This window comes from Toxotes jaculatrix, chromosome 1 (genome assembly GCF_017976425.1).
Source record: "Toxotes jaculatrix isolate fToxJac2 chromosome 1, fToxJac2.pri, whole genome shotgun sequence".
Lineage (NCBI taxonomy): Eukaryota > Metazoa > Chordata > Actinopteri > Toxotidae > Toxotes > Toxotes jaculatrix.
The window spans coordinates 30,877,029-30,894,351 of record NC_054394.1 but is presented as its reverse complement, the minus strand read 5'-3'; the positions used below and the strand labels follow the sequence as shown (position 1 = coordinate 30,894,351).

General features: G+C 43.8%; 3 protein-coding genes across 3 annotated transcripts; 1 reads left to right on the top strand and 2 right to left on the bottom strand.

Annotated features, from left to right (window-relative positions):
- Positions 1-100: 100 nt before the first annotated feature.
- On the bottom strand, positions 101-4,677 carry rab11a (RAB11a, member RAS oncogene family). The gene is made up of 5 exons (XM_041046663.1): positions 4,502-4,677; positions 2,948-3,143; positions 2,217-2,410; positions 1,934-2,014; positions 101-1,471 (listed from the first exon to the last, which is right to left on the bottom strand). Exons 1-5 carry the CDS (start codon positions 4,539-4,541, stop codon positions 1,335-1,337), a joined length of 648 nt encoding a protein of 215 aa, XP_040902597.1. The 5' UTR covers positions 4,542-4,677; the 3' UTR covers positions 101-1,334.
- A 633-nt stretch (positions 4,678-5,310) lies between these two features.
- Positions 5,311-9,266, bottom strand: sh2d7 (SH2 domain containing 7). Its single transcript, XM_041046349.1, has 6 exons — positions 9,084-9,266; positions 8,101-8,190; positions 7,845-8,010; positions 6,574-6,816; positions 5,620-6,291; positions 5,311-5,535 (listed from the first exon to the last, which is right to left on the bottom strand). Exons 1-6 carry the CDS (start codon positions 9,233-9,235, stop codon positions 5,491-5,493), a joined length of 1,368 nt encoding a protein of 455 aa, XP_040902283.1. The 5' UTR covers positions 9,236-9,266; the 3' UTR covers positions 5,311-5,490.
- On the top strand, positions 9,256-16,995 carry dapk2a (death-associated protein kinase 2a). Its single transcript, XM_041046227.1, has 10 exons — positions 9,256-9,369; positions 10,521-10,645; positions 10,859-10,973; positions 12,905-13,126; positions 13,584-13,722; positions 14,789-14,918; positions 15,100-15,175; positions 15,286-15,438; positions 15,590-15,635; positions 16,131-16,995. Exons 3-10 carry the CDS (start codon positions 10,912-10,914, stop codon positions 16,785-16,787), a joined length of 1,485 nt encoding a protein of 494 aa, XP_040902161.1. The 5' UTR covers positions 9,256-9,369; positions 10,521-10,645; positions 10,859-10,911; the 3' UTR covers positions 16,788-16,995.
- The last annotated feature ends 328 nt before the right edge of the window (positions 16,996-17,323 follow it).

The following is a 17,323-nucleotide window of genomic DNA, read 5'->3' as shown; positions in this document are numbered from 1 at the left end:
CAACCTAGCCAGTGACGTTTTCTATTTCCTGCCTGCTCAGTGCTTCATAACTACACTTCTGTGGTTACATGCAAACCATTACTTGCTAGACTACAGGAGATTTTTAATTATAATATTAGTGAGTATCATAGGAATGTCATACGAGAATACTTTCACTGTTTTTTTTTTTTTTAAAATTCCTTCATTAGCTATAGAAGTGCACTAAGACAAAAATCCGAACAGCCGTGTGCTAGTTTCTGCATAGTTGTAGTCAAATATGTCAAAAAAAAGAATGCATACCATTTTCCTAATGTTGGAGCAGGAAAGCCCGATGGACGAACACGTCTTTCGATCAGCATGAGCATCTCCGTACGATGCCACACTGAGATTTAAAGAAGGACAACACGAATGTACAGGAGCTGCGTTCAGCTTAAAGTTACTCGCCCTTTAGACAATGATAGTGTTCCACACACATGCAGCACAGCAGAGTGCCATCTTTTAAAGACATGCAAAGCTGGTCCACACCTGCCACCCGCTGTAACCGCGGTGACAACATCGCTCACGAGGCTGCGTGCCGCATGCTAAGCTCACACTCTGGCGCCTGGCGAATGCAAAAGATTCTATGTTTCACTACCGTCATATTCACAGCAATCAGATCACATGGCCTGACACTACCGGAGCACACGCATCTACACTGTGCTCCGTACATCCAAAACAGTACATTGCACTAAAGAGGAGAGGGGGGTGCCTAAAATGACAGGAGAAGCTTGTATATAGGAATACACTTCAGAGCAACTTCGATGTGCTTTAAATTCATATATACCTTAGAGTAGATATATGATACAAGACAGAGAAAGATCATAAAAAAGTGGAGAAATCAACAGGAGCACAGAGTATGAAGAAAAGAGAGGAAAACAAATCACATTCATATATTAAGACATTTCTGTGACATGTCAGCGCATCTACAGTAATGAAATCTAAAGTGATATGAAATGCCTGCTGCCTGCTGTCCTGCAGAAACCTAAAGACAGGGGCTCTGCCTGGGGGGCCACCCCACGCGGTGACTTCTTCTTATACTGGGATATATTTACCTAGGGCAAGGGGGGGAGGTGGGGGTTGGGTGGGGGAGGTAGGTACAGGTAGGTGCAGAGTTCGGGTCACAGCCCTGAAGCTGTGGCTCGTCCCTCACACACCACGCAGTACACAGAGGCAGTCTATTTTCTGAGGAGAGGGGCTGAGGAGTTGTGAGCCGGGGACAGTCGGGAGCCGGGTAGAGGGGGAGGCAGGAGGGGGGAGGTGTGGACTGTGGGAGAGGGGGGGGGGGGGGGGGAGGTAGCAGCAGATCCGTGGCTGGGCTAGATGTTCTGACAGCACTGCATCTTTGGTTTGTTCTCAGTGGGCTGCACCTGGATGTTGACCACGTTGTTACTGGGGGACATGTCGCTCTCCTGACGCTCTGACATCTGCTTCTGGGAGACAATACGGTAGATCTCTGATGGGAGAGGGGGGAGGGAGAGGGGGGAGGAGAAGGTTACGGCCTGTTTACAGCGCACTAACAGCATAATAACGTTATCTTTTAATTTGACTCTTTTGACCACGGGCACAAAACACATAAACCAGGATTAACTTTGCAGTCGGTCGTCTCACTCATGAGAACGAGAAGTTTGCCACTCCTAAAAAGATAAGCCTCTCACAGCACATTACGTAATACAGTGAACCCAGTGCATCTGTGTTTCTATCTCCCAGCAACGTTAGCTCACCGGACACCTGCTTTCCCTCTCGCTGTAACCTCCCTCAGCTCCGAGCACTGATAAGTTCATTTAACAACTAATCAGCTGTTTATCATTTCCTCAATAAATGTAAAGTCTGTCGGCTGCATAAACTGTTACTCAGTGTAAAAGTCCAGGGAGAGGTTAGTGTGGTAGGTCAGGGGCCCAGCAGCCACAGTACAGACCTGTGAGAATGGTCTGGAAGGCCGTCTCAACGTTGGTGGAGTCCAGAGCCGACGTCTCCAGGAAAGACAAACCGTTCTTCTCTGCAGGGCAAAGTTTAGCCACAGGCCACGTTAACCATATATCAACACCAGAACCAACCACAGTTACAGAGTCACACAACAACTGAGAAACACATTAGTACCATTATAATCACATTTCTGTTTCATTCTGATGTTGTGACGTTTTTTTAATTCTAACCTTTATTTTTTCAGAAATGCCTCTTTAAAAAAAAAAAAGTCTTACCAGCAAAAGCCCGGGCCTCGTCGGTGGGAACGGCCCGGAGGTGGCGCAGGTCGCTCTTGTTGCCCACCAGCATGATGACGATGTTGCTGTCAGCGTGATCCCTCAGCTCCTTCAGCCAACGCTCCACGTTCTCGTAAGTTAGATGCTTGGCGATGTCGTAGACCAGGAGCGCCCCCACCGCCCCGCGGTAGTACCTGCAGCAGAACCACGTGCACAGCCACAGTCAGTGTGTGATACTGGTCCAGCTGATCCAGTGTTTCACCTGAAACACAGGCAGCTTGGAAAACAGCTCTGAGGCTTCTTAGAGCATTTAGAGTAAAATTTGTGTGTGCACGTGTGTGTGCGCGCGCCAGTGTCACTACCACCTTCATGTTTTGCCTGACAAAACAGGGCTGCTGGGGCCACGTACAGCTGTGAGTGTTCCTTAAACAGGACTTCAGACTACAACCAGCTTTTTGAGAGTGTTTGAATTAAATCTTTATCATTAGGCTGTTGTGCTGACCCTCCAGCTCGGGCCCGGTGTTAATCACTGTGGTGGAAAGTAGTTTTTCTTCTTCACGGGCTCCGTCGGCCTCTATCTACCAACGTGCAAATCCATACATGTACCTGTTCCAAAGGTGAAGCCATTTAAAGCTGATTATTTTAAAAAATAAAATGAGGAGGAGGAGGAGGAGGAGGAGGAGACTGGCGGAGAGTGGTCAGACTCTGCTGACCTGCTCTTCGATACTCACGCTGATGTGATGGCACGGTAGCGCTCCTGTCCAGCCGTGTCCCAGATCTGGGCCTTCACCGTCTTGCCGTCCACCTGGATGCTGCGCGTGGCAAACTCGACTCCGATGGTGCTCTTACTCTCCAGGTTGAACTCGTTGCGGGTGAAACGCGACAGCAGGTTACTCTTTCCCACGCCCGAGTCGCCGATAAGGACCACTGAAACGCACCAAGGAGAAAACACTGTTTAATACAACCTGTTAGAAAGTGCACAGCATGTGAACAGATTCACCTGCTTGTTATTATACTGCATCCTCTGTATTACACAGTATTCACATGTTCTGATCTCTATCCTGCTCATTAACCATATCCCACATATTTACAACATGCCAGGTGTAAACTGATTATCCTTGGGGTTTGGACTGTCGGTCGCACATGAGAGGTAAAGTGAAGACGTGACAGTGACGAGCAGTCTGACACAGGTGAGTATCTTCTTCCCTCTGTGTGTCACCGTCACCTCCACTGCAAGTTAACACTGTCTGATTATCCTCTCACTGCTTATTTGTTATTATTAATCTATTATGATGATGAATAACTATTAACCACAACTCGTGTCGTGTCATCCTCAGATGATCTGATTTGTCTGACCCACAGTAAAAAAAAAAAAAACAAAGATACTCAGTTTACTGTGAAATAAAACTGAGAAAAGCAGCAAATCCTGGACAGTGTTTGGCATTTATTCGCTCCCCATCATGATTAATCGACTTTTCATCATTTCAGCTCCACGCATACTCTGCACGGCTTTGACATGGATTTATCGGTTTGTTTGTATAAGGTCAGTTTGAACACCATTGATATTTAGTGTGTTATTCTGTATGTAAAGGTGTAAAGAACAGCCAGAACACACAACCACTGTTAAATATTAATATAAACAAAATCTAAAACTTGTCATAACATTACAACAAATAAAACATTTATCTAACAGAAGAATAAATAGATTTATTTCTACCTGCTAATCTTCTCAATACCGTCGAGATAATGATGTTATTCTGCAGAGGTTTTAACTTATTAATATTTAGACAGTTTGCTTTGTTCAGGACGTTTTCTCTGACCTTACTGTTTACCTAACCGAGCTGTGCCCGGCGCAGGTTTTTATTTAGAAAACCAGCTAACACTTAGCCTAGCCAGTTAGCAGCATGAACAGGACCTCACGAAGATAATGTGATAACGGGGAACGTTAGGTGTGTCCGACGTGAAGCTGGTCCGCGCCCACCGATCGCAGCTAACAGCGGCTAACCGCTAACAGCTAACGTTCAAGACGCCCTGTCGATTAACGATAACGACCGTAAACCGACGAATAAACGAGTCTTCCTATACGCGGGGCTTAGAAAATTGTCTTACTGTGTCGTGTACGTTAATTACGGTAGTTGACATGTCTCAGACAGCTCACCGAAGAGCGATCAGAACACAAAGGTTGGCGGTGGCTAAGTTAGCGAGGCAGTCAGTCAGCTGGCCTGGTTAGCCTCTCAGCTAACAGAGCAGCAGTGCTCCAAGAAGGAGAAAAGGTTTGGTTTTACCTTTGAACAAATAGTCATATTCGTCATCTCTAGTGCCCATCGTCTTATTGTGAAATGGTTAGTCCGAGATTTGATTGGTTTTAAAGGAAAGAAGGCGATCAGCTGTATTTTACACTTTCAACGGGAATCTGTTTGGAAGCCGTACTTCCGTAACTTCTTCTTCTTCTTCCCAGGCAGCTTCAGGTTGGTACACAAAGAGGACTCCGACACCCACTGGTCACAGGAAGGAACTGACCAACGCTTTTCGTAGTACAAGTGTCTGTCACTGAACAGGCAAAGAAATGGAAAAGACCAAGGAGACACACAAAGAGACACAAAATGACCACAAAGAGACACAAAACGACACAAAATGACCACAAAGAGACACAAAACAACACAAAATGACCACAAAACGACATAAAATGACCACAAAGAGACACAAAACGACACAAAATGACCACAAAGAGACACAAAATGACCACAAAGAGACACAAAATGACCACAAAGAGACACAAAACGACACAAAATGACCACAAAGAGACACAAAACAACACAAAATGACCACAAAGAGACACAAAATGACCACAAAGAGACACAAAACGACACAAAATGACCACAAAGAGACACAAAACGACACAAAATGACCACAAAGAGACACAAAATGACCACAAAGAGACACAAAACGACATAAAATGACCACAAAGAGACACAAAATGACCACAAAGAGACACAAAACGACACAAAATGACCACAAAGAGACACAAAATGACCACAGTCACACAAAATGACTACAAATGATTTTATTGTTTGCTAAAATCCTGAGATGCAAAACATGTGAGGGAAATGACCAGAATATACTAAAATGACAACTGCTGCTGAATTTATAGACACATGAATTCTACACATTCATACTTAATAAAATACTATGATAAAAGTTTATATTTTTAATACTCATTTCATTTCTGTCTTAATGAAACTAAATATGAAACATGCTGAGTCCTTTGTGACATTTATTTCTTCTTGTAATCAGGGAGGAATTTCTTCCATTTCATATTCTGCAAACAAAAAATGAGAAAAGTCATTATATTAGATATTTCTGCTCCCAACATCAACAACTCCGGTCTCTGTTTCTGACTTACATTTTTCCCCCAGGTGGATTTGGACTTCTTGGTCTTCATGTCATCCAGCGACTCATAAGTGTTGCCTTGGACCGCGTTGGCCTCCCCGGGGATCTGCTCGTAGGTGTCATCCGGTAAACCAGCAGGCGTTGGCCTCTGGGGGACCTCAGCGTACATACCATCTCCCTGCTGAGCTGAACTCCCTCCAGGCACCTCAGAGGTCTGGTACAAGGGGTTGGATCTCAGCATTTCCAGATCATCGCTCTGCTGCTCGGACCTGGAGATGCTCGGCCTCTGAGCCCCGGGACCGTGGAGGGAGTAGGTGTGACAGGTGACCCTCTTCAGGGGAGTGGGTGAGTAAGATGTTGTGAAGGAGGGACTACTGAGCCGATTAGAGTACTCCTCCTCCTCCATGTTGTTGTTGTCCAGTTGTGGCAGAGATTTACTCCTGCTCTCCACCTGTGTCAGCTCAGAGTATGTGGTACCTGCTGGACAAAGATTTTCAGGGTAGCTTGTGTCAGTGCTGTTAAACGAGTCTCTGTCTGTCTTTAGCACTGGGGCTGTGTTTCCTTGCAGTCTCTCTGATCTGTTTGAGTCAGTCTGGGTTTCACTGGAATATGATGATGACTCAGGCAAAGATCCGCTCAGGGAGAAGCCCAGAGGAATTCCTCTTTTTGGTACTGGAGGTACACCCTGAAAAACACGGAAACAAAACGCAGAGAATATGAATAATATAAAACAATCTCATTCCAAAGTCTGTTAGTGGAGACAATGAAGACTTTGTACTACTATTTTCACAGGTGCAGCCACACTCCCCAACACCTGGAAACACACTTTGATGAGGAAAATCTCTTAACTCTAACTTAATATTTTGATGGGCAGATACAGAAAAGTGTGCTCACATGCAGCACAGTTATCAAGCAAGCTTTTGTCTTGTTGAGAATCATAACGGGTCAGTTCTGATGTCTGTCATACCTGTGAGAGGGACATTGCGTCTACAGACACCGTTCCCGTCAGTTTCCTGCTTTTGGATTTAGGTGGCAGCGCGGGCGGCTGAACTGCTGGAGGGTCATTTTCCTGCCGAAGCCTTTGATTGTTGCCAGGGTCGCTGTGATGATCTTTTTTCTGGTCCCACAGAGTCCGCAGAGCTTGGACACTCACCCCAGACTTCCCATTGGATTTGCAATTCACCACGTCATACAGTTCACCTGCGTTTTCCTGAAAACAGCGAGCTGTGTCACCATTGTCTCTTTATGGCCCTTTACAAGCCCATGTGGCTTCAACAAGAAAAACAAGTGAGACATGTAAATGAGGCATATGATCGCAGGCACCAGTCAAATTTACGCAGTGGTGTAGCAGTTACAGCCTTTCAGAGTTAGAAACCGTGGTGTCAGCTGTTAGTGTCAGACACTGCTGATGCAACCTGTTATAACTAAAGCGTACTGTTATCAAAATTACAGGCAAAACGGCTCTCACATGTTAAAGGATGGACAAGGGATTTAAAAAATCCCATCACAGCATCAGGTTTAGTCTTTGTATCAGATGCAGACATGCTAGCTGCCCTGTGAGGCTGTGCTTAGGCTCAGCAGTAAACTGAGCTGAATGCTAATGTCAGCATGCTAACACGCACACAGTGACAATCTTAGCATGCTGATGTTTAGGCAGGTATAATGTTCAGCGTCTTTGTTTAGTGTGTCAGCATGCTTACATTTGCTAACCAGTGCTAAAAATAAGCGCACACAGCCGAGGCTGATGGGAACATCCTGAACCAAAGTTTTGGACAAACTGCAGGACGAGTCGGGGGGACAGCAAACTCAGTAGGTGTGAATGTTTCCACCACAGTTCATGGTAAACCAACATTTTAAACTTAGTCTTTGGTATGTGATGGAGTACATGGTTATGAAGAACATCTGTTACAGCTGCTGCATCTTATTAAAGCCTATAACTTTAACTCTGTGCTCCACACTCACGGACACAGGTTCAGGGGCCGGAGGGCCCGGCAACCGGAGGCTCTGTGTGAAGTGACTGTGAATAGTACTTGCTTGAAAGTCATAGAGTTCAGTTAAAAGACACAAAACAACCACAAAAAGACACAGAAAACAACTGCAAATGACCCAAAGAAAACCTTTTACCTGTCTGTCCCCAGGGGCCCTCTTATCTCCATATTTTCACAGTTTCAGTGACACTACATTTCAAACGATGGATCAGTATATGAGTTAATCAAACTTCCTGTGGCCTCTCCTCACCTCGTGACAGCTGGAGGTCAGGTATTCTCCAAAGGGCTGGATGGGGCTGACCCTGAAGTGCTCTATCAGCTCGGTGAGACTGTCGTAGGTCTGACAGTCTCCTGATATGACAAACTGCCCATCTTGGTTCTGGGTGATGACAAAATGGCGGCACCTGTCGTGGCCCCTTTGGAGGAGAAGGCATGGGCAGTGAGATGAATCAGAAAGGCAGTTAAGGAACAGTTTAACAACATCCTGCTGACTTGGTTTGCCTCACTTGTAGGACAGGATGTAGCCAATGGCTTTATCGCTGAGGCGAATGAGAAAACAGCCCAGAGCTTTATCTCTCAGTAGATCTTCCGCGTCCCTGCGGCGCAGAGAGAGACAGAACCAATTAAACAGACTTACAGGCAAATTAGATTTAAAAATAACACTGCTATCTCATGAAACCTCAGCCCGGCTCATATCTCTCTTTTATTCAGGCTCACACACATCACTCTGAGAGAATAGCGATGTACTGACATCATAGCCATTCCTGTTCAGCCGAGGACCATTAATCCTGTCAAATACATTGATTTTTCAGTGTGCAAACACAGCCTCTATTATTGGAAGCAAGTTGAGTATCTCTTACAGATGAAAAATCTGAGTCTTAAGAAATAAAACACACCTTAACTCAGTTCAGTCCACTTATCTGTCCCTGGCATTACTGAGACCCTGTCTCTCTTTTTTTCTTCTCTACAGCTGAGCTTGTCACAGATAAACATTTAATTGGTTTCATCACAAAAGTTAAATAAGAAGTCAACACACAGGTCAATGCATGAAGTGCCATTTGTGGCCACACTGGCCATCCTTCCACAAAAGTGGCACAGCTTTAATGCAAAGCTGCCCGTTACATTTTAAAGTTTCTCAGTATTTAAAATATTTAACTTAACCTGAGCTGTTGCCAGGTTTTGTTTAAAACTGAGGAGCACGTGATATCAGTGGTAGAGGAAGAATTCAGATCTGTTACTTTGAGTAAAATTAGAAATACTGCGACATAAAAACACCCCATCACGACTACATGTACTTCACTGAACATTTTGGTAATATTTTGTTAGTATTCAAAATGAACCATATCCCCTTTGAGTATTGTGCTATTAGATATCGGATCATTATTATTATTATTGTTGATGCATTAATGTGCAAGCAGCATTTTTCTGTGGCAGTTGGTCAAACAGACATGGGAAAAACACAGTCCTGTACTAAGACTATGTTGCTTACTTTCTCGCAGCAAAGCCTTGAAACCAGTTTGGGAAGTTTCCATTGTTGAGGATGATCGCTGCCTGTGTCTCAGTGAACCACCTCAGCACCAGCTCCTTCAGGCCTCCCTCTGATGTCTCCGTCTGCAGGTCAACACCTAACTTCTTCTCCATCCTCACACGTTCGTCAGGAGCTGACAGAACAGCTGCTGTACATGCTCTCTGCTCGGACGGAGTTTAACTCTCAGACGGAAGCTGCGGAGCCTCATTTGACTGTTTCTCTGGGCGTCTCTCTCATCTGAATAGTGGTATTGTTTCAGTTTATCTACCAGTGACTCTTCTACCTCCCATTGGGCTGCCAGCTTTATTTTACTATCTGTGTTCCTTGTCCCAGATTGAACTTTAATAGCTTGGTCACAGAGTAAATGTTTCATTTAGTTTGCCTTTATTGTGGTGTGATATAAACACTCCTTCATGTGCTTGATTATGTGAACATAAAGAGGAGCAGGGACATGGATATTTATGTCAGTGCTAGAGTGTATTTGTATTGATCATAATGTGGGGTCAAATATCTGATCACGCCTCCCACTTGGGGACAAACAGCTCATCTCAGCATGGTGACCCATTGAAACACGAGGGTAAGATGTGGGCAAAAATTTAATTTGCTCAAAGGGACAACTGCCACCCTCAGGCTGGCGTGAGAGGAAAAGTTAGAGGATCACCAACATTTTTAGGAATCATGCTCTTGGGAACATGAATGTCAGAACCAATGCATCCAATAGCTGTCTCTGCCTTGATTAAAATTGAAGAGGTCCATTCTCTCGGGAGCGTGAATGTTCTCAGTAAATTTCAGGGTCTGCACCTAAACAAAAGTAATTTATTGAAATAAATTAAAATATTTTTTTTAATTGATCTGCATTATTTAAACAACAACTGAATTTAAAAGCATTTGTTTTCACAATTGACAGCTGGTTGGAGCGCGCGAGACAACAGGTGACATAGTTGCAAGCGCGAGCAGAGCAGATGGTCGAGCAAGAGACAGCGCGCGCGCGCGCAGCACACAGCTGTTAAACTGAACGCGCTGACGCCAAACCTCGTTTATAATATTGCAAAGTAAACGTTTATTTAACATATCTGCAAAAGCACACGCGTGATTTAACACCTTTAACGTTGTTGTCTTGGTTGTCACGTTTTAGTTTTCAATTCGGCGTTAAATGAATACACCTAAAATGAATATTTTTAAAAATTTCACAATTTGTATCACGTACGGCTGAACAAATGAGAAACTAAAGCTGACAGTGTGCTCTGCACGGCCCGTTGTTGTCATTCAGCTGCTCTCATTCGGCCTCGGTGGAACATCACAGCATTAGGTTTAAAATCTACTTGGCAACGTGCAATGTCACGTTAAATTAGTAGTTTTCTGAATGAAGTTCTGCATGTCGCTCTCCTCTTGCTGTAGAAAGGAATGTGTTGGGACACTGCAGATCTCCCGTGGTCTGTACACAACACAGAGACATTGCAGGACAGGAGGAGGACATGGTGCCACGGTCTGGAGCTGAAGTTGAATCGCGGATTTTTATCTCGGTAAAATGCCTCTTCATTCATCTTGTGGTGTGTTATTTATGGTCGGTGACATTTATAATAACGCAGTTTCATACTTTGGGTGTTCATTTGGCGACAGGTCAAGGCAACAGCAATGACATTTTCAATCATCATCTTCATTGTCATGTCTCAGTTATGTTATTAAAAGTTGTGAAAACTTTTGGCTGATTAAATAACTGTGATCTGTTATTACAGAGATGAAAACTGAAGGATCATCCTGACCACAGACATCAGAGGGGACTGCAGCCATGGACATATTCAAACAGCAGAGAGTGGAGGACTTCTATGAAATCGGCGAAGAGCTGGGAAGGTACAGACATGCATGCATTATCTCTACTCAATGTTGAATAAGTGCATTAAAGTGCATAGTTTTAGTGTGTGTTTCATTTAATGTTATGAATAATGACGGGATGTTTTATGTAAATCAGAGTCCAATGGTGTGAATGAGGACACTTTCATACAGGTCAGGACATAACCTACCCTGAATCTGATCATTTGCTTCATTACAAAAACAACAAAATGCATTAGACAGATTAGTTTGTTATTGTACTGTTGGAACAGCAAATCGCACATGAGAATCACAAAACACCACAAGGACACGCAAGGAGGTGGAAGAGAAAAGGGAGGAAGGCAATATGGGAATCTATCTTGTATCTTTTATCTTGTTTCGTTAAAGAACTTATATACAAGAGAATCATTTGGCTTTTCTTCACGTAACAGCCATATTATCTCTGTATTGTCCTTAATCAGGGGCAGTGTGTCAAACATCAGGAAACAATTTTGACCATCATAAAGAAAAACTCAATGAATTTTTTGTAAAAACAAATTTGAACACCTCCTCGACATCTTTAAACTGCGACAAAGCTTCTCCTTTTTTGATTAGAGCAAAATATAAAGTAAATTTTCTGTAAATTGTTGATTGCACAGAAATATTTAAACGAGAAAAAAGAAAAATAAACTGACACGTATTTTAGGCCTAGATTTGCTGCTGTGCATGTTCAGGCGCAGACAACTGCTACGCCTGTCGAGCTGCTTTTTAAAGGAGTCTTCTATCTTTAGCTGAGGCTAAATCTGCTCTCAGGCCGGCTGCACACGAGGAAGTAGAGTGTTAGCTTACAAACTCCAAGTAAACCAGAAAAAAACACAGATGCAGCTGTACCATCGCGTCACGTCTGAACACTGAATAATTATCCACATCAAACCCAGAAAAGTGTTGGCTTGCATTGCGTGAGTGTGAGTTTCTGTGAGCGGCAAGCTTATCATGTTTGTGCAACACTATAAATAGACAGAAGTGGTGGGAACTTTAATCACAAGCGCACCACAGCACAGGTTACTGTGGGGTGCACAGTGTTCAGTGAGCAATAACTCAGTAGGGTATTTGTATCTTTGTCCGTCAGAGGACATGCTTTCAGTTTCCATCAGAATGGATTAGTGCTGCAGCAGCTGAGGCTTTTCAGAGTCAGAGGATTGATTGAAGCTCCCTCCTCAGGCCAGTGTGTGCGCAGGACTCCTTTGGTTTTCTGCTTCTTTTTTTTTCCTTTACAATCTTCTCAAATGTGTGAATGTTTTTCTTTGTCTTGCAGTGATAGTAAACTGAATATTTTGGGTTTGGGAGTGTTGGTTGGACTAAATAAGACATTTGATGACATCATCCTGGGCTCTAGGAAATTGTGTTTGCATTTTTCTCTGCTTTCTGATGTTAAACAGTTTAAACAATGATTGTTATAATAATAAAAATTTGCTAATAAGAGGTTAGCAGCAGAGGAAGATGTTAGTGATCAGACTCTGGTTTGAGTAACGCTGGCCCATTGAACAAACATAAGCACAGACTGGATAAAGGAGACGATAAACATCTCGTGGTGTTCAGTCTTAAACTGTGACTTCCAGCCCTGATGTGCAGGGAGGGAGTCTGGAACCTGACTGAGCTGCTATCACAGAGGTGGTCAGTGGAGTTAACTCATTGCAAATGACCATTATACAGCGCCCTCTGGTGGACAAATGATGTAACAGAGACTCTGTTTTTAAACAACCTCAACCTTGTCTTTGGCATTTCTTCTGCTTCTAGTTACTGGCTGAAATACAAGCAGATGCGATAAATCTGCAATAAGCCAATGTCAGCTGTTAAACTGGCAGCATGATTAATTAGTCTGTTTTTAAATTTAACTACCAGTAATTCATCTATTCCTCAGTGTTTGCCAGTGGCACTTTAGTCCAACCTTCTTTGCTCTCTCTGTGTCTCAGTGGGCAGTTCGCCATCGTGAAGCAATGCAGGGAGAAAAGCACGGGCCTGCAATTCGCCGCCAAGTTCATCAAGAAGCGGCAGAGCATGGCGAGCTCTCGAGGAGTGCGACGGGAGGAGATCGAGCGGGAGGTGAACATCCTGCAGCAGATTCAGCACCCCAACATCGTCACGCTGCACGACGTCTACGAGAACCGCACTGATGTGGTGCTGATCCTGGAGCTGTGAGTGACAGGAGACACGTGGGACTTTCATGTGCAACATACAAACATGGGCCGAATCTCAGTCTGTTCACTGACTCACATAATTATAAAGTTCAAAAACTCTTCGAAGAAATTCCAGGTGCTTCCAGTGGAGATTATTCAGTTTCCAATTTAGATGCACAAGAAATCTAGAATATTTTTATTTGACAGAATAATGAAGCCAACATCAGTGGAAAGGAACTGAGTTCAGTTACTCAAGTACTTTTACTTGAGTACAACTCGGTTGCTCGGTGTAGAAGTCCATATGCCCAGATCCTGTGCATGTATTTCTAAGGTTGTTTTTATCCCGTATGACCATACAAGTGCCCCTCACTACATTTCCATTACCACATACTTTATGCTGATTGTGATGCTGCAGTGTGACCCTGCACTGATGTAGTTGCAGCAGGCGGCTGGATGATAAATGTCTGTGCTGCAGGGTCTCTGGAGGCGAGCTGTTTGATTTCCTGGCGCAGAAAGAGTCTCTGAGCGAGGAAGAGGCGACTCAGTTCATCAAACAAATCCTCGAGGGGGTCAACTACCTCCACGCCAGGAAGATCGCCCACTTTGATCTCAAGGTTTGTCCAGACCAGACCAGACCAGACATGCTGCAGTCTGACCCACGTACAGTGACCTCGGTCAGTTTGACCATGACAGTTGTTGTGCTTGTGTCATGCTCCGAGTTTATTTGTCAGAATGACTCAGCACTGTTACACCACAGACCTTGTATTAGCAGAACATTTTTAATTAGGTTTGAAAATCAGACGATAAAGCAAACAGAACATGAGACATCACAGTTTGTTTTCCTGCCTCCTGAACGCACATTTATCATCTGTCCAGAAGGATGTCAACAAACAACAACAAACAAAACCTGCAAATAATGGTCTTAAGACCCGATCGACCTAATTATCATGAGGTCAAATTGGTAAATGACAAGCAGCTGTGGACCATGTGACAGGTTTTGTTTTTTACTCTTTGCTGAGAGAAAAACATGGTACGGTATGTGTTCTGTGCAGAGTTTATTTATTTTCTGATGACGTTACTTCTTCAACACGACACTGGATGAAAACAAATAGAAATTTTTGTGGCTGTTCTGGGGCTTTGGATCATGTCACATGATCCTCATCAGCCGATGGAGTTTGCCAGTTGTTATGGTGATGTTCAAATTTCCATTGTTCCGAGCACTTTAACGTCTTCTCGTCCATGTTTGTTTAAAGCCTGAGGCCAGATAACGGAAAATATAGAACACTAATTATGACAGCTTCTTTTTCAGAGAAGTGTGTTTTATTACAAAGACCCACTTAGTGTCAGTATCAGTTTTCACAGTTGTCTTCGTCTTCTCTCGCTCTGACAGATGCAGCAGGAGGAGCAGGAAGCTTTTTAGCATTTTAACACACACAGAAATTCATGCAAGGGAGATTTGTTCCACTAGGTGGAGCCATTAGCTGCAGTTATTCAGAAAAGATGAAGTGAGTCATGTTCACAGTAACTGCTGTTTGCTGTTTGCTGCTGATGGTTTTTCTTTTGGTGCACGTTTTGTTACACCTTGTGGATGCTACCTCTTTTATATTTCTTTGTGAAATGAATGTATTTTTGTCTGCATTGGTGGTTCTCACACAGTAAAATTTCCTCTCTCGCCTGCAGCCAGAGAACATAATGCTGCTCGACAAGAATGTGCCGCTGCCGAGAATCAAACTCATCGACTTTGGTTTGGCTCACAAGATTGAAGCCGGGGTTGAGTTCAAAAACATCTTTGGGACACCTGAGTTTGTTGGTATGATCAACTATTACTTTAATTTATTTTGACATTTTTTTTTAATCACTTGCCGACTTACAGTCTTTACTCCAAACCTCCCGGAGGAAGGAACTGTCACAATAAATGTTCTGAAGCAGGGACTTGAGAAATGTAAAAGTATGCAGTCAGTGTCTTGCCTCTCATCTGTTTGTGTTTTCAGCACCAGAGATTGTCAACTATGAGCCTCTGGGATTAGAAGCAGACATGTGGAGCATTGGCGTCATCACCTACATCCTGCAAGTGCAACTCGAATGACATAGTGTCACTTACAGTATGCTGTGCATTACACTGCAGCTTCCTTCAAACGGGGTGATAAACTGCTTTCCCCTTTAATGTTTCGCTGCAGGCTGAGTGGTGCCTCACCTTTCCTGGGGGAGACCAAACAGGACACCCTGGGCAACATTTCAGCCATAAATTATGAGTTTGATGAAGAGTTCTTCTGTCACACCAGTGAGCTGGCCAAGAAATTCATCAGCCAGTTGCTGGAGAAAGATAAGAAGTAAGAGCTTAAGCATAACACAGTCAGTGTCATGATCCTCAGGGCAAACTGTCAGTACAAGTTCATTTTTAATGCTTTCCAGAGTCACGTAACCACCCTGTGATTATGATAGTTAAGTAAAATCATTTGGGCATTTATTTTTCTCTCACAGGAAAAGATTAACAATTCAAGATGCTCTTAATCACCCGTGGATCAAGGTAAGATGAAAACTTCATTTTATATTCATGGACTGAGCACACATGACTTTGTCTGCATTCAGTGGCCTGAGATGAATTATAGTATATATATTTTTTACTGTTTCCATCAAAACAAGTTAAAATAAAAGACAAAATATACAAAGTAGTGAGTAAAATAAAGACAGAAATAGATTTACAGTCATGAGTTGACAGATTTAGGCCCAAACTCCACAGTCGCACCTGGAACAGATTAAACAAAACAGTAACTGAACAACAACTGCAGCAGAATAAACATGATAAATATTATAACAACCATTATGTTTATCGTCATTTTGTCAGACAGTTATTGGTAATTTCCCTCCTGCCTTATTGTGCACAAGCCCGTATTTAGCTCATAATAAAGCTGTCTGTGGTTTGCAGTGCATCTCTGGCCAAAGCCTACCTGATGCCCCAGCATGTGTCAGCTCTTCCCTCTGTGGCTCAAAGTAACTAACAATCCTTTTTTAAACTCTTTAGTCCAATGAGCACAAGGAGGAAAATAAAGCCCAAGAGCCAAAGAAACGGGAGCGGCGTCAGCTGAAGACCAAGCGGCTGAGGGAGTACACTATCAAGTCCCACTCAAGCATGCCGCCCAACAACACTTATGTAAACTTTGAGCGCTTCGCCCAGGTGTTGGAGGACATCGACCAGATGGAGAGCTCGTTCATTAGTCTGGCAACAGCCCATGACTCTCTGCAAGAAGACATTGATGCCATGGTCTCTATATACAATGAAAAGGAGGCCTGGTACAAAGAAGAGAGCGAAGGCGTGCGCCACGAGCTCTCGCAAATCCGATATGAGTTCCGTAAGGTCGAGGCCTTGAAGAGGAGCCTGCAGGACGACATGCAGGCTTTCAGCTCCAGCCTCGGTGCCATCAGCAGCCGCTACCAGGAGAGACAGAGCCACTTTGATGCTCTGCGCCTGGAGCTTAGCAACGAGCTGAAGTGGGTGCAGGAGGTGATGGGCTCATTTCCCATGGATGGAGGTGGTGGAGTTTACCCCAACTGCGCCTTCTCCACTGTCTTCAATAATGACGTGAATGAAGCCTTGAAAGAGCTGCTGAACCGTTCCTGTGGGGGAGAGCTGCTGTCGGGGATCAACCTGGACATCAGTGAAACTGGACAGCAAAGATAAAGGCCAAGTGCACAAGTGCACGTAGGTATAATTTCTGGTCTTGTTTTGTTGTGTCAGAGATAAAAAACATGTATTTTGTCTGATAGTTTAATACAAAACCATTAGAAAGTTTTTATTTGGTGCTGTGGATGTTTTCAGGTAAGCTGGATGTAATCATCATTACGCTCCTCAAACACTGTCAGACGCACAATGAACAGTTAAAAACAAGGATGCAGCAGAGACATGTTGTCTTTTCTGTTCCACCTGACAAAACCCGTCATTGTCCCATCACAGTGTTTGCCATCTACTGATAAAATCTCATATGTTTACATAACAGATTCATTTAAACAGTAAAATGTAGGCCACTCATGAGTCCACACCGGTTCATACTGATGACAGCCTCAGCTGATGTTTACACAAGCAAACAGCATAAGCTTACACAATATTGTTTGCTCGATAAATGCGTACCAGACAGTAGCAGCCGTAACATTAATGCTGCTGGTGCAGGAGAGCAGCACCGTGTTCACCTCGGCCCAGTGAACCAGTTGATGACTGGA

What these genes read in the sequence shown, in the direction of transcription:
- sh2d7 (XM_041046349.1), bottom strand. Translation starts at nt 9,235, where the DNA reads ATGGAGAAGAAGTTAGGTGTTGACCTGCAGACGGAGACATCAGAGGGA. An exon ending in GGCTACATCCTGTCCTACAA is followed by an intron (nt 8,011 to 8,100) that starts GTGAGGCAAACC and finishes TCTCCTCCAAAG; the next exon opens with GGGCCACGACAGGTGCCGCC. An exon ending in TGACCTCCAGCTGTCACGAG is followed by an intron (nt 6,817 to 7,844) that starts GTGAGGAGAGGC and finishes CGCTGTTTTCAG; the next exon opens with GAAAACGCAGGTGAACTGTA.
- dapk2a (XM_041046227.1), top strand. Translation starts at nt 10,912, where the DNA reads ATGGACATATTCAAACAGCAGAGAGTGGAGGACTTCTATGAAATCGGC. An exon ending in GTGGTGCTGATCCTGGAGCT is followed by an intron (nt 13,127 to 13,583) that starts GTGAGTGACAGG and finishes TCTGTGCTGCAG; the next exon opens with GGTCTCTGGAGGCGAGCTGT. An exon ending in GGCGTCATCACCTACATCCT is followed by an intron (nt 15,176 to 15,285) that starts GCAAGTGCAACT and finishes GTTTCGCTGCAG; the next exon opens with GCTGAGTGGTGCCTCACCTT.
- rab11a (XM_041046663.1), bottom strand. Translation starts at nt 4,541, where the DNA reads ATGGGCACTAGAGATGACGAATATGACTATTTGTTCAAAG. An exon ending in ATATGACTATTTGTTCAAAG is followed by an intron (nt 3,144 to 4,501) that starts GTAAAACCAAAC and finishes GGTGCGTTTCAG; the next exon opens with TGGTCCTTATCGGCGACTCG. An exon ending in CTTCCAGACCATTCTCACAG is followed by an intron (nt 1,472 to 1,933) that starts GTCTGTACTGTG and finishes CTCTCCCATCAG; the next exon opens with AGATCTACCGTATTGTCTCC.